General features: G+C 55.9%; 3 protein-coding genes across 3 annotated transcripts; 2 read left to right on the top strand and 1 right to left on the bottom strand.

Annotated features, from left to right (window-relative positions):
- Positions 1-1,420: 1,420 nt before the first annotated feature.
- On the bottom strand, positions 1,421-2,874 carry NCLIV_005040 (conserved hypothetical protein; the record flags this gene model as incomplete). The annotated part of the gene is made up of 3 exons (XM_003880014.1): positions 1,421-1,513; positions 1,958-2,125; positions 2,653-2,874. 3 exons carry the CDS (start codon positions 2,872-2,874, stop codon positions 1,421-1,423), a joined length of 483 nt encoding a protein of 160 aa, XP_003880063.1.
- A 1,374-nt stretch (positions 2,875-4,248) lies between these two features.
- NCLIV_005030 (putative dual specificity protein phosphatase, catalytic domain-containing protein) lies at positions 4,249-7,218 on the top strand (the record flags this gene model as incomplete). Its single annotated transcript, XM_003880013.1, has 1 exon — positions 4,249-7,218. The coding sequence occupies one exon, from the start codon at positions 4,249-4,251 to the stop codon at positions 7,216-7,218; it is 2,970 nt and encodes a 989-aa protein (XP_003880062.1).
- Positions 7,219-9,978: 2,760 nt separating this feature from the next.
- Positions 9,979-12,054, top strand: NCLIV_005020 (putative PUA domain-containing, cell cycle regulator protein; the record flags this gene model as incomplete). Its single annotated transcript, XM_003880012.1, has 6 exons — positions 9,979-10,056; positions 10,411-10,490; positions 10,682-10,779; positions 11,354-11,487; positions 11,726-11,793; positions 11,973-12,054. 6 exons carry the CDS (start codon positions 9,979-9,981, stop codon positions 12,052-12,054), a joined length of 540 nt encoding a protein of 179 aa, XP_003880061.1.
- Between the last annotated feature and the right edge of the window lie 1,536 nt (positions 12,055-13,590).

The following is a 13,590-nucleotide window of genomic DNA, read 5'->3' as shown; positions in this document are numbered from 1 at the left end:
GCAGCGACGCCGTTTGTACATGATAGACTGAGAGAGAAGTAAAACCAGGCGTCATCCTGTTCGTCTAGGAGAGCCCTGCGGTGACTTCTGCGTAGGTTACCGACGTGTTTTCGTGCAGCATATTTCGTAGCCGATTCGAGTGCAACAGGAAATATGAAGAGAAACCCAACGTGCAGAGGCGTTCAGAGACTTTGTTCGCACTCAGGTAGAGGGAAATCCGAGAAATGAATTTTCCGCCGAGAGCGGCGCCAAAGGAGGGATTCTAGACGTTGTCTGGCGAGGAGACTGCTCATAAAACAGAGTCCACGAAATGCTAGACAGGACAAACTGGGGCGTATCCTGCAGAAAGAATGCCTTTTTGTTTTGTCTCGGGAACCAACAACGATCGGGCGCGTGCCGTACCTCGGTTAAGCATGCAAAAGCTTTCTCACCCGGACAGCGGCCGAGTACGGGTTCTCTCAGTTTCCACAGAGAGAGCGATCGCACATCGGTGCACTTCTAGCTTTGTAGGTAACCAAAGTACGAGGAGGGAGTAAGGCCGTGAGCGAGAAGGTACGTGTCACGACAGAGAGCCTCGAAAACACTGGATACATATATCCGAGAAGTTCTCTTCTGGAATTGAAGAACGGCGAAACGCTCCGACACACCGGTCTCCCATCGCCTCTGTGTTACACACTAGGAATGCTTTTCCGGTTGAGCATCGAGGTAAAGCACCTAGCGAGGCCTCGCCGAAACCAAAAGGTATCCGCGTGAAAGTCACATAGATAAAAACTTGAGTAAAATCTCTGTTTCTCTCTGCGTTCTTTCTTTGTGTCGGAACGCCAACCCGTTGAACAGAATCTGCCGCTCCGATGTCGCGATAGGACAGCGACCGACGAGAGAGTTAAGTTGCGTTCTGTAAGTCCCTGCTCGTTCAAGCGACGAGGCGTCTCCAGTCGTTTCCCCCTCCCCTGTTCTCGCCGGGGAGTTGGCATCTCTCTAGACATTTTTTGTAACCAGAAAACACGGCGCAGAGGACGCATTCTTACGCCTGCTGCTTGAGAGACGAAGTTTGAACCCGTCACAGAGGGATGACGCCCTTCTCGCGAGCACCGAAAGATGTGAACGCACGGGAGGAAGCACCGGTACGCATTCGACCCACAAACGCGCTCTCAGAGGAGACGGGGAAAAGCGGATGCGAAGGCGGAAGAGACAGAAAGGACGAAAAGCCGGGAGACGAGGACGTCTGTTTCGCTGTACAGCGAGTCTCACACCACGGCGGGAAGAAGCCCCTCGTCCTCTTTTGGCCGTGTCCCTCTTCAGTTCCTTCCCTTTCATTCTCTCTTGCAATTTGCCAAGAGAACGTGAGCGACAAAACACTGTTTTCCGGCCAGTTCACTCTCCGCGACCGTCGCAAAAGTTCTCTTGCATGAGGAGCCGTCTATTTCTTGCTCGCGGACGTCTCTGTTGACGGCTTATCCTCGTACGCCTCCGAATAGGTGTGGTCCCAGGTCCACTTCAACAAAGGCGGCTCCTGAGCAGAAACGTAGCACAAAAAGCTCACGTACTCGTTTGTGTGCCCGAAATGACGTCCTCAGCAGGCAGAACCGACGCCCCATGCCTCCGCACACACAAAACACCTGTCTGGTCACTTACTCAATCTACACATATATATACATATATATATATATATATATATACATGTATATGAGTGTGTATGTATGAGGGCCACAGCAGAGTTGTCTGTTGGCTACGAAACTTTTCGAGAGAGACATCTTCTAGCCCCCCCCCCCCCCCCGGGGAAGAGGAGTTTTCGACGGTGCTACACCACCTTACTTGGATGCACAGATAAATATGCAAATGCACCTTGGTAGCTATGCATGCACACAGATTAGGGGAGGCATGCAGATTGAGAGGTGTACGCATGCGGATTCCATTATACACCGCCAGCCTCCCCGGTTCTGACTGCGTTGCCTACAACAAACTGATGGAGGGGCGTCGGCTTGTCGACGACGTCGAGGATGTAGAGACCCATGACGGGAATGCACGTGCCATCTCTCAGGCGAGTGTGCATCTTGGCGAGTTGCGAGTCCATCACGTGGAGAACGCGGTGAGCCAAGTCGTCTGTCTCCTTGAAGCGCAGAGGCTGCGAAAGGAGACATGAGGAGAGAAATGGGAGAGAGTGTGGCAAACACAGCTGATGGAGAAAAACTCGAGCGCCATGGACCAGGGACCTGAGCCGACAGCTACGAGGGAGGCGAAATCGAACGGAGCCAGAAAAAAGCAAGCATCAGGGGAAAAGCTGCGCACACGACTCAGACACTCGTGTGAATAGGGCCGCTCTGACTTGTGTTCTTTTTTGTGTTGTCCTTCAACTTTCTTCATTCTATGTATTCTTTGGGTCGCCATAAAACAACAGGCATCGGAAGATGTACACGAGAACGCTGCCACTCGAGGATACTGGTTCACACACCGACCATGTGCGACGATTCGACTCCACGGTAAACGGCATTGCATTATCCACGGGCTGCATTCGTGTTCCCTTCTGTTTGTCATCTTGTCTTATCTGTATCTTTTTCCTTCTGTAGTGATGTATGCGTTTCCTCGTGCCGTATTCCGCTTCGTTGCAGTGTTCCCCCGGGTGTCCCATCGTCTCCCATGCCAAGGACCTACCGCCGTGCGGCCAAGACAGAAGTTGGTTTCCTCAATCACCCAGTCATCCGATTTTTTGATCAGTTGTTCGCTGGTCACAGGCTGGCCATCGTAGCCGCTGAAAGGTCTGTTAAAGACGCGGCAGGCGGCGTTGGCGGCAGCCTGCACAGAGGCCACGGCGGGTTTCCCGAACGACCCGCGCGCGAGCGCAGGTAGCTTGGAGCAGACGGAAGCGAACGCCATTCTTCTCTCCCTTTGCACAGGAACGGAAGAAAAGGAAAAGTAAGATGCAGAAGGTTTGAAAGAGGTGGCTGTGTCACGAAGTCGGACTGTTTTTCGGTGGCCTTAGGGATGTGCCCCGAGTCGGCTCCGTCAAAAAAGCTACCGCGAGCAGTTCGGGTGTACAGACACCGCACTGTTTGCTTGCGGTCTTCCGGAGGAGAAACGAAGGGCACTTCAACTATAGGAAAGAGAGGAAAACTCGAAAGCTGGGCGGAGAATCCGGAATAGAGGGGGGGAACAAGAAGGTCAGCAGAGGGAGGAAGCCACTGCGGAAGGTATCGGTCAGGGGCAAGACTCCTTTTTGGAAAAACCCGACTGCATGCGAAAGCTGGTGGAACCGGTCGATGGTCAACGCCTGGCAGTTCACTGCGGAAAGAACAGCCGCTGACTCAACGGTACGCTGCTGAACATTTTTTTTTCGGAATACGGGTCTGTCAAATCGCTTTCTCGTAGTGCGTCTGTTCGTCGTGCAGCTGTTTCTGCGGTTAGCGTTTCCCCGCCGTTTTCTGCGCGACTGGTCCGAACCCGCAGCGGCAACAGACTTCTGGAACGTGGACAAATTGGGATCTTTTCCTCGAACTTCCGTTCCGCCTCCTAGGAGAACTCTCTTTTTCGGCTTGCTGTCCTCGCCCAGTGAACCCCCGTGTACGTTTCGCTTAAGCCGTGTCCGTCTCCCTTCCCGTATCCCCGGCCCCCTCGCGGTTTTCTTGATTGGAGTTCTTAGGAGCACTTGGCAAACGGGACCCATCTGCGGCGTGCCAGCGCTTCTTTCGGAGCATTATCCTTCTTCGATCCGAGCACGCGAGGAAGGCAAAACTGTTCGGTTAATTAGCGGATATTCCACCGCGACGCGGGAGGGACAACCCACCGACAGCGACTGAACCCCAGGAGAGAAGACATAGCTCACTCTGACGCAAGAGGTGCTGTCAGAGAGTTTCGTCATGCACGACAAAGTGGATTGAAGGGAAGGTTAAAATCTTTTGTCCGCTGTTTCTGTTCCCCTCTCGGTCCTGCGCCTTTCTGGTGTTTTGTACCGCCTCTGTTTTAGTTCTGCATTTCACTCCTGTCCTTGTGTTGGTCTCCGTCTCTCTCTTGACTTCTCTGTCACGAGACCTACCTACTGGCTTTTTTCGCCATTCCTGTTTTTGACTGCTCTCACCGTTTCAGGCTGTCATAGTCGGGCGTCTCCCGTTTCATCTCTGTCGTCCGTTCTTCCCTGTTTAGTGCGCTCCTCTCCCCCCCCCCCCCCCGGTCGTCTCCTGTTCTGCCCTGGCTCCGGTCGCTCGTCCTTCTTCCTGCGTCCTGCGGCGGTGTTTCAGTTGTCTGCGCCTCGCTATGGCTCCGTCGCCTCCGCGTGTTGCGCGAACTTCGGTGTATCCGCCCCTCGACTTCAGTTCTTTATCCTGGATTTTCATCGGCGACAAAGACTTGGCCAAGAACCTGCCTCTGCTCCGCCAGCGCCACATTTCCTACATCATCAACTGCACGCCGGAAGTCGCGAGCGGCGGCGTCCCGAACTACCACGTCCATTCGCGTCACGCGGCTCTGGGCCTTTCGCGGGCCTCGAGCGCCGGTCGCCTCTCGCCTCCACATGGCGACGCAAATCCCGGCGGGGCCTTCCCGCTCCGGCCCCTGGAGTACCATCGCTTGGACATGGTAGACAACGCGACGGAGAAACTCTCTCGCCACTTTGAACGCTTCTGGGCGCTGATGGAGCGCGTGCGGATCCGGGAAAGCGGGAACGTCTTGGTCCACTGCAACCAGGGCGTCTCCCGCTCCGTCGCGATGGTCTCTTCCTACCTGATTCGCTTCTTCAAGATGACCGCCGACGACGCGGTCGCCCTCATCCAAATCAACCGGCCGGTTGCCAAGCCGAACGACGCGTTCATGCGGCAGCTGCGCGAACTCGACGCCGAGCTCCGAGCGTCGGGCGCGTACCCGCCGAATGCAGTCGCCTTCTCGCTAGCCGACGCCAGACACGACCAAGAATCCCTCCTCGCGCACGAGCGTCACCTGGCTTCCTGCCGCCGCGCCTTCGCCGCCATGGAGTCTGCGCAGGCGGTCGCAGCTGCCTCCAACCGACGGGTCATCGGCCCCGCCCGGCCCCAGGCAGGCCCCGAGTGGGATCGGTCGCCTCCCCGGGGCGGGGTCGTTGGACCCGCGTTGCCGCCGCATCTCCAGACTCGAGGAGACTCCGGCGGCGCGGCGGAAGAGGTGGGCGGAGCGACCAAGAAGGCGTCGAACGGCCTTGAGAAGGCTGAAGGAGACGGGGGCGAAGAAGAGAAAGAGAAAGAGAGAGACACGGGAGACGCGAGTGGAGAACGGACAGAGGGTGTGGCGATCGGGCCGCAGTTCCCGGCGCAGGTCGGAAGGGACGAGGAGAGGCGCGGAAACAGCGGAGACGAGAACGCGGAAAAGTCTTTGGAAGCGAGCGGGAGCCACGAAGGCGAAGCTTTTTCTCGTCGAGATAAGGACGCGGAAGAAGCCGGAGAAAGCGCGCGTCAGCTGCGCTCTCACCGGTCTCTCCCTGAGCAGCGAGAGGCGAGTGGGGCGGGTAGCCAGTGCGACGGGGTCGCGGGGAGTTGCGCAGCCGAGGCTGAGCGGGGTAAAGTCACAGAGGCTGTCCCAGGAGGCGAGGCAGCGACAGGGCGGCACGACTTCTCCGGGGAGCCTGCTGGTGGCGGCGAGAAGGACGGGAAGGCCGAGAGGGAAGACAAGGCGGCTCAGGAGCAGCGACGCGCGCGAGGTTGGCCAGTGGAGGAGAGAGAGCACAGGACTTTGAACGGGTCTCGCTCGGAGGCTGGAGTCGATCTCGGAGGCGGAGAAGACGCAAGGGAGCGAGGCGACGAGGACACAGTTCGAACGGAAGAAGACGGGGAGAAGGGTGAACAGAAGAGGGGAAGCCGAGACGACATGCAGACGGACAGAGTTCGCGGCAGAGGGAGGGATTTCCAGGGGGCTTCGGTGAAAGGAGACAGCGTGCATTCGACGCGGTCAAGGTCGCCGTCTGTCGCCACAGCCTCCCGTTCCTCGCGTTCTCCTTCCTTCCATCGGCCTCCCAATTCTGACCTAAGAGCCCGTCTCAAGACTCCCTGGGTCCCACCGCCGCTCTCAGGGACGCTCTCCAGCAAGCGCCGCGACTCGTGCTCTCCGTCCTCGACTGCGAGCTCCTCGGCCTCTAGGATTTCAGATGGTCGGGCATCAAAGGAGACGCACGGTCGGTGCGAGTCTGTGGGCCCGTCGCGTCCGTCTGCAGCTTTCTCGTCGCGTGCACCCGAGTCTGCAGTGGCGAGTTGTGCGCCTCCGCCGCTGAGATGGCGAAGAGAGACAGAGCGGTCGCGTTCTCGCGGATCGTCTCCAAGTTGCCGGCGGCCTCTCGGTTCAGAGACCTCCCGCGACATCGCAGATCAAAAGGACAGAACTGCGTCTTCATGGTCTTCCCGGTCAGCCTCAGACGACGAAGTCGCGTTTGTTGGCGAGCGGAAGCCGTCCCCGTCTGGAGGAGGGGCTGCGCGCGGGCCTTCTGATCGTGTGTCGGTCGACAGTGAGGGGGAACGACGACGAAAAGCTGCAAGGCTCCGCAGCCCCGTAAGCGTGGACAGCAGGAGTCAAAGCGCAGAGAGAAGCGACAAGTGCATGTACGCCTCGCCTTCGTCGTCTCCGTCGCCCGACAGATATGCACGCGGGCAGTCCAGGCCAGAGGCGAGGCGACGCAGTCGTGGAGAACACGAGAGAGACGGACACCCATTTCTCGAGCGTTCCTACCGCTCTGGAAGCAGTGCTAGCAGTCGAACGAGCTCTCCTGGTGCTTGGGGACGGCGAGGAGCGAGTCCTGTGCGACACGGCGGGGGCGAGAGAGCGAGGCGAAGGCGCTCCTCTTTCCACAGTGGCAGTGACGACGATCTGCCTACACGAAATGGCCAGAGAAACGGGACGCCCTCGCAGCAGTGGAAGGCTTTTCGACGCGGGGCAGACTCGCCGCGGTCTGCGTACCGTCGTGAGAAATCCTGTTCCAGCGAGCGAGGAGACAGATACAGCGGAGTCGCTGCCGGGCGGAGCTGGACGCCGAGGTCGGGATGTGGAGATGCACGACCTGTGAGAAGCGAAGCGGAGAGAAAAGGAAAATACCCCCACCGCGTCGCCCAGGATGTTGACTCGAGCCGGGAGAGCAGATCAAGAAGCGCGAGTCGGAGCTTCTCTGGCGAGAGAAGGCGCAGAAGGGCGGCCGCTGGAGCCAGGTACTGCGACAGCCCTCGGCGGCCCGTATGGAGGCGGGGAGGAAAAGTGTGTGGTCAGAGGGTCTGAGAGACTTCCCGCCGCCACACGCAGGTGAACGACACGCGGTGTGCACCCGACTGTCGGGTGAGGGCAGTTGAAGCTGCCTGCAGGCGAGAAGCGGAGAGAGGGACAAAACCGCTTCGACAACAATCGGAAGCGGCACTTTTCAGTTTCCACAGGTCGGCTCCCCGAGGGGAGGCGGGATGGTCGCGACGCAATGCAGCTGTACAGACAGTCGGACATCTCCGTTAACCGCATGTCCTCTACTTGGGTCCTCGGAGCGGTTTTTCGCTTTGGGGCGGGCGCGCGAATCTGAGAGGACTCCAAGCGTGATATAGATTAGCAAAGAGGAAAGTGAAGGGGCAAGTCTCGATATCTATGTATAGAGGAGAAGAGGGAACCGTTTTCGTGTCGATGCTCATTTTTTTGGTGACTTCCAAGTTTTGACGTTTAGACACATTGTGTGCCGAGGGTTTGCGACGTGTAGCCGGTTCCTCTCGTTTGTTTTCCGTCACTTTGGAGCTACCTGGCTTCGTACACACGCAAGAAACGATGCCGGCCAACGAAGTGCAGCGCATCCGGGCCAACTGCTGGTGTCCTTTTTTGGCTGCGTTTTTTGTCGAGGCTTTGGCCAGCGTGCGAAGGCGCCTTGTCTGCCGCAGTATTTTCGACTGGGCGTTCTCGGCGTCGGGAGCCTCAGGTCTCTCAGAAAGGTTTTCGCGACCGATCGCAAGTACTGTGTTATACGCTTCAAAGAAAGCGTTCTGTTGTGCGCCGTCGTCAAGGGTCCGTCATCCGACTTTCCCGTGCCCATTCATCGCGAGCATATCCCTGTCTTTCTGTAACGGATTTGCCAGGGAAACTTTACATGCGGTCTCACTGCCGGGTGCCCGCGTCACGTGCCTAAGTTCTCCGCGTGACGGGGACCAGCTTTGAACCTGACCCCCCCCCCTTGGGTGTTCCGCCACTACCGGAGACGTTACAATGGACGGACCGTGCAGAGTGTAGACCCGCGGAACGGAATGCACTGGGGCTGGGGAATCCCGGCAGCAGACCGCACATCGCCAGCGCAAGCGAAAAGCCGCACTCACCGAAACACGTGCACCCTTCTCGTTACGAGATACGACGTATCGCCTGCAACCGAGGTACTTAACAAGCGGGGATGGACCGCCTGCGCGTGTTTTACCGGATCGAGCACTCTGCAGCGTCAGGTCGGCGCGCGACTAGGACACCGTAGTCTTCCAGCCACAGAAAACGGCAAAAAACACGGCCGCACAGCTGGCACACTCCGCGGCACTTTAGAGCCCGTACCTCTAAAACAAAAGTGTAGCCTGGCAGTTACAGCGCTTCCTACTGATCTGTTACGGAAGCCTTCTCATTCTTTTTGACTTGCCACATCCGGAAACACAGATATCACCTGCATCGGTGAATGCTTGTAAACTATGTCTTTCAAAAGATACCGGGTTACTCTCGGTCCTTTGCTGAATGCATGAATTATGCACATCTTGTATCTATGGATACGCCGCAACGGCCGAAATACTGGCTACACTAGCGGAAACCGGCGTGTTGCGGCGACTTGCTGACTTGCTGGTGCCCCAGCAAAGTAACTATACGCTACGCAGAAATCAATGCAGGCTTTTCTGCGAACACACGTAGTGCTCGTTGATGAGCCTGTTGACCAAGAACGGCTTCCTAGACGCATGCTGTCTCGACCGTGGTCTGCTCCGTTCTGGGCGGCCAGCACGTGTTCCACCGACTGAACCGCCCTTCGAAAAAGCCCCAAATCCCTAAAGACGAATGTCCCCTGAACATCGGAAAGCTGTGAGTTTGTACTCTTTTGCTCCAGTTTCGTCCTTTCGTAGTATAAGTCGGCAGCGTGATCCGCTGCTGGTTAGCCAACATCTTTGCGTACACTGTGCATGCAGTGGTGGTCACTTGAGTCCGTTCACTTCTTGCCACGTTCTGCCGGGTAGAACAGAGGAAAATGCCTGCAGCGGCTTCTCCCGGTGCTTCTGGTGTCGTATTGTCGTTTGGTGGGACCTAGTTCGTCTAGCTGAGGGGGATTGGCGTTCAATTCACGCATTCCTGACAGAAACAGTGGGGGACGCGCCCCCGTTCTACGGAACTTGCCTCCGTCGCCCGCCAAAGTGCTCAGCGTGGCTGCTCTTTGTTTTAAAATTCTGTCCAAGGAGCGTCTTCTGCCGGTATTCAGCTGCAGTGTCAGTCGCTTCCAATCTTTTATGGCGCTCTTCACATACCGTTCTTCTGATCCCTTTGATGAGTAATCCGTCGCTCCGTGCGCGCTTCTCACCTCTCTAAACGATCCCTGGTCGACAGTGCCAATAACTCTTCACATTGTCGTTTCCCTTGCCATTTTCCAGGCTTCAGATGTGCTCCACTGTCGTGTGGGTGTCCGTTTCTCTCGTTGTTTTGGTGGCTCTAAACCGCCGTTCCTCGCTGCCGACTTGAGCAGTCTGGCACCTGCGTTTGGTCACGGTCATATAGCCGTTTCCTTCATTTCGTTCGAAAACCCCGATTTTGTTTCCATAAGGAGGAACTTACTCGGAATCGCTTCCTTTTCACTCCTTCCACGAGGGCCGACCGTGCGGGAACATCCCTATCGTACCACCTTCGTTATTTTTGCGCGTGTGTCCGTCAGGGGGTGCCGCCTGGAAACGGTTTCACCCCCCGGCTGAGGTTCAGGTGTAGATACACCCTAGGTGAACCGGCTTTCGCAAACTGTGTAGGACGTGTGTCACCCTCCTCAGTACTTCGTTAGCCAAGATGATGAAAAAGTTCTCTGTCGAGGAAATTTCGGCGCAAAACATCGCCAAGTCGTCTGCCCAGAGGGCAATTCGAGCGCAGGTGCGTCTACTGGAATGTCTCGTAGTCGCTATTTGTCTCGTGTTCCGTCTCTTGCGGCAAATAAAAGACATGCGCTGCTCCCGGCCTTCCAAGGTTCTAGTCAACCACTCCGCGTCCCGCGTTTGGAAGAAACAGAACAGTCGGCGAAAGAGAGCCACCACTGTCAGATGCGACATTTGGGGCGAGGAACACGACAGATATCTGGCGAAATTTACCCAGGCAATCTACGTGTGTGGGTGCGGCACCTGGAGACTAGTCGGGGTCCGAGTCGGTTGTAGACGTTCGTCACAGCTCCCATGGTAGTGGTCCGTTTCAAGGTCCGTTGCCGTGTGCATCTGCATGCCTTCCTCACAGATTCTGAAGCAGTACCCGCGTTTGGAAAATGTGATCGACGACATTATCCCCAAAAAGTCCCCCGTGACTCTGGTGAAGTGGTAAGCCGATTTGGCCGGTCAACAGGCCAAGTATCGAATTGCCCTCGCGGTCACTTTCACTCTCGACATTTTTTTTCGCGGCTGCTCCTACGGGCAGCACTTCCAACCCTTTTAACATCCTGTGCATTCCGAGAAAGTCTCTCCTAGGCGTGTTTGTTTTCCGCTGTTCTATACTTGATTTTTGCTTGCAGCCAGCGGCACATCACGCTGCTCGCAAACGGCAAAGAGATACTCTTCTTTCAAAGCCGTGATGGACCCTGGGTGCCGACCCTTCGGCTGCTACACACTTGTAAGTTTGACAGGATGCAGCACTCTAAACAAAGAATCCCAAGATAGAACCTAGTATAAATTCCAGCCATGTCATTGTCGGCCAGCCCCGGTGGCAGGAACGGTCTACCCTTCTTTTTGTGGGTCGGGGCAAGAGGGTGCCTGTTTCGCGTTTCTGTGTTGCCGTCGTGACAGTCGGACGATAGAAGCTTTCAACCAAAAGTGAGGTACTTCCGCTCTTTGGATGCTGCGACACACTGCACGGGAGTACGAGTTTCGAAACGCCCGGATTTATCATGGACGGGGATAGCCGCAACAGCTTTGTCCGGCGGAATGGTAACGCAGCCTAGGGATTTCTTGGAAACGGAGATGTTTGCGTTGATTTCGGGAACTCCGTTTGTCTTTCTCAGTCACGTATTCTATAGAAATCGGTTTGAGCAGATGACCATTCTCTCTGCGGTACTGCGTTGTTTGCTTTGCCTTGTGCCGACGCGGCCGAAAACAACACACCTGACTGCCACTGCTTCCTTCGGCCCCACTCTTTTTGCGCCGCTTGCTCTCCTGGATTTTGGTTGCGGCCCTCTATGCATTTGCAGACCCATCTATGATGCCGAAAATGCAAGTTGATCGAGGCGCCATCAGCTTCGTACTCCGCGGTTCAAACATCATGTGTCCAGGCCTCACCTCACCGGGCGGTCGCATGGAGGATGTCGAGGCTGGCGATGTGGTGGTGAGGAAAATGCGATTCTTTGCTGCCGAGAAGAGCGAGAAAACTTTTCTCGTGTGTTTTTCCTGAAACCTGAGTGGTACAAGCGACGTTCGCGCGAGGGACAGATAGCATAAAAGACAGAGTAGGTACGTGCTAGGTTTTCATGTTTCCGTGGAAAACTCTGTGCCGTACAGAGCTCTTGGCCCAGTCAAAATATTCGTACGTTTAGCATGCATTGTCTCTTTTCCTTGTTTTGCAGCAAGTCACTGCCGAGGGAAAGTTGAACGCTTGCGCAATCGGCATTGCCACCATGTCTACGAAACAGATGTGAGTCAGAACAGGGGTTAGACTGCAGCTGCAGCTGCTGGCTGCACACCTAGAAATGAGGGTCGTCGCGGGTGCGAGTAGACGAAAGCAAAAGGAACCCCGCTGAAACTCCGTTGCGGTCCAAGGGCGAAAGAGTGCATAATCGGTCAGATGTGTATAACGTGTGTGGTGTATCGCAGCCTCCAAGACAACAAGGGTATCTGCATCGAGAGCTACACATATCTGAACGATGGCCTGTGGCAGGTCCCCGAGCTCGACTGATGACACACTTCTTGAGGGCTCCGTCCTGTCTAGGAAAACGATCCGCGCTGTATCTTGAGACTGAAGATCCCTGCAGAATCCTTTTCGATCCACAGTGCGTGCCCGAAAGGTTCGTTGTGCACCGATGCTCGCGGCTACCCGGTAGTTAGCTGGTATGGCAGTTGATATGTTGTTGCGGCGTTCGAGAGACATACGAGTCACTCTTGAGCGGCATCCGCTGTCTTTTTGAGAAGGCACCCACCTTGGTGTCTAAAAAATCAGGGTTCTCGTTCGCAAAATTAACGCAGTTTTGATGAGTTTGAGCGGGCTGGTCGCCGCAGAAAAAAACTGCTACAAGCATTTCAACAGTTGACACGGCACGATGTTTAAGGGACTGGTGCTCAGCGTCTGTCCACGCCAGAGGCGATAGGTGGTGTATCAGAACTAGGCCGTGTATCAGACGCAGTTTTGCATGCACGAAACTACGGACACGAACGGAGGCACATCTCACAACAGGCTGGACGTTTACAGGTGCGAGTTAAGTGTAGGGAGGTGTCTGCCGCACCTCGGCAGAGCCTCCAAATTCCTCGCCCGCCACACCGCACCATATGCTATCATGATTCATTATCTTGGGTTGTCTGTCGCCAAAGTTTTTCAAGATTTTCTAGAAAGAGAGGTTCTGGGAGGAAGTGTGACCTCTTCACACTCTGATCGTATCTGGTGGCGAGTATGTTGCTGCACGGTCCTGGCAAATTCATGGTCCGATAGAGTTTAGACGTGGAAGCTCGAGGGGACACTACGGCATTCACATAAACGCCTTTTTTTCAGATAGTTTGACAGATCCGCTACCCGGTGGAAAAGGCTCCCACGCAGAACGGGAAGGGATGTGAGGCGCTGATTTGACTAGTGAATTCTAACACAGTGGGATGTTCTGTACCGTGTGCGTTTGGGTGTCCGTAATATCTGCTGTGGTAGTGTTAATGGAGTGACTCTAACCTGTTCCCATTGACCCACAAAAGCGAAATCACGTCCTCGCTCCGAATTTGCCGAAAGGAAAACAGTTACAACAATACTTCTCCGCCGTGACTTCCTCGGTTCCTCGCGTCCCGTTACTACCTAACCTTCAACTGCTGCAGCTGGGGTAGCTCCCCTCAGAAAAACGGGGGAGCTATCAGAGACCCCCACGCGGAGGCAGTCCCACCGGTTCTCGTGTTCTGAGGGCACCTTAATAAATAAAAGAATAAAGCTACGATGCGTTTCGTCGACAGGGAAGAGCTAGGCAGGACTCAATCTCTCTGCGGTTTGATTGCCGCAGCTTCTTTCCCCCGTCCTTGGCTGACAGGGACCGATGACACAACCGGTGTTTGATGAGCGCTCCGTGTCCCTCCCGATCCCCACGAATTTGTTGCAGGTTCACGACTGCACCCGTGCCCATCCGCGCGACTCCGCGCCGGTTTTCAGCCCCTCCAAAGAGAGTCCTGAAGAACAGAATCAGCTGGAAGGAAAGACGGGGGCTACTTTTCATGGTCTCGACGCCACAACCCCCTTTCCCTCTCT

The sequence above is a fragment of the Neospora caninum genome, chromosome II, assembly GCF_000208865.1.
Source record: "Neospora caninum Liverpool complete genome, chromosome II".
Taxonomy (NCBI): Eukaryota; Apicomplexa; class Conoidasida; order Eucoccidiorida; family Sarcocystidae; genus Neospora; species Neospora caninum.
The sequence above is the reverse complement of the archived record's forward strand: the minus strand, read 5'-3'. Positions and strand labels throughout refer to the sequence as shown.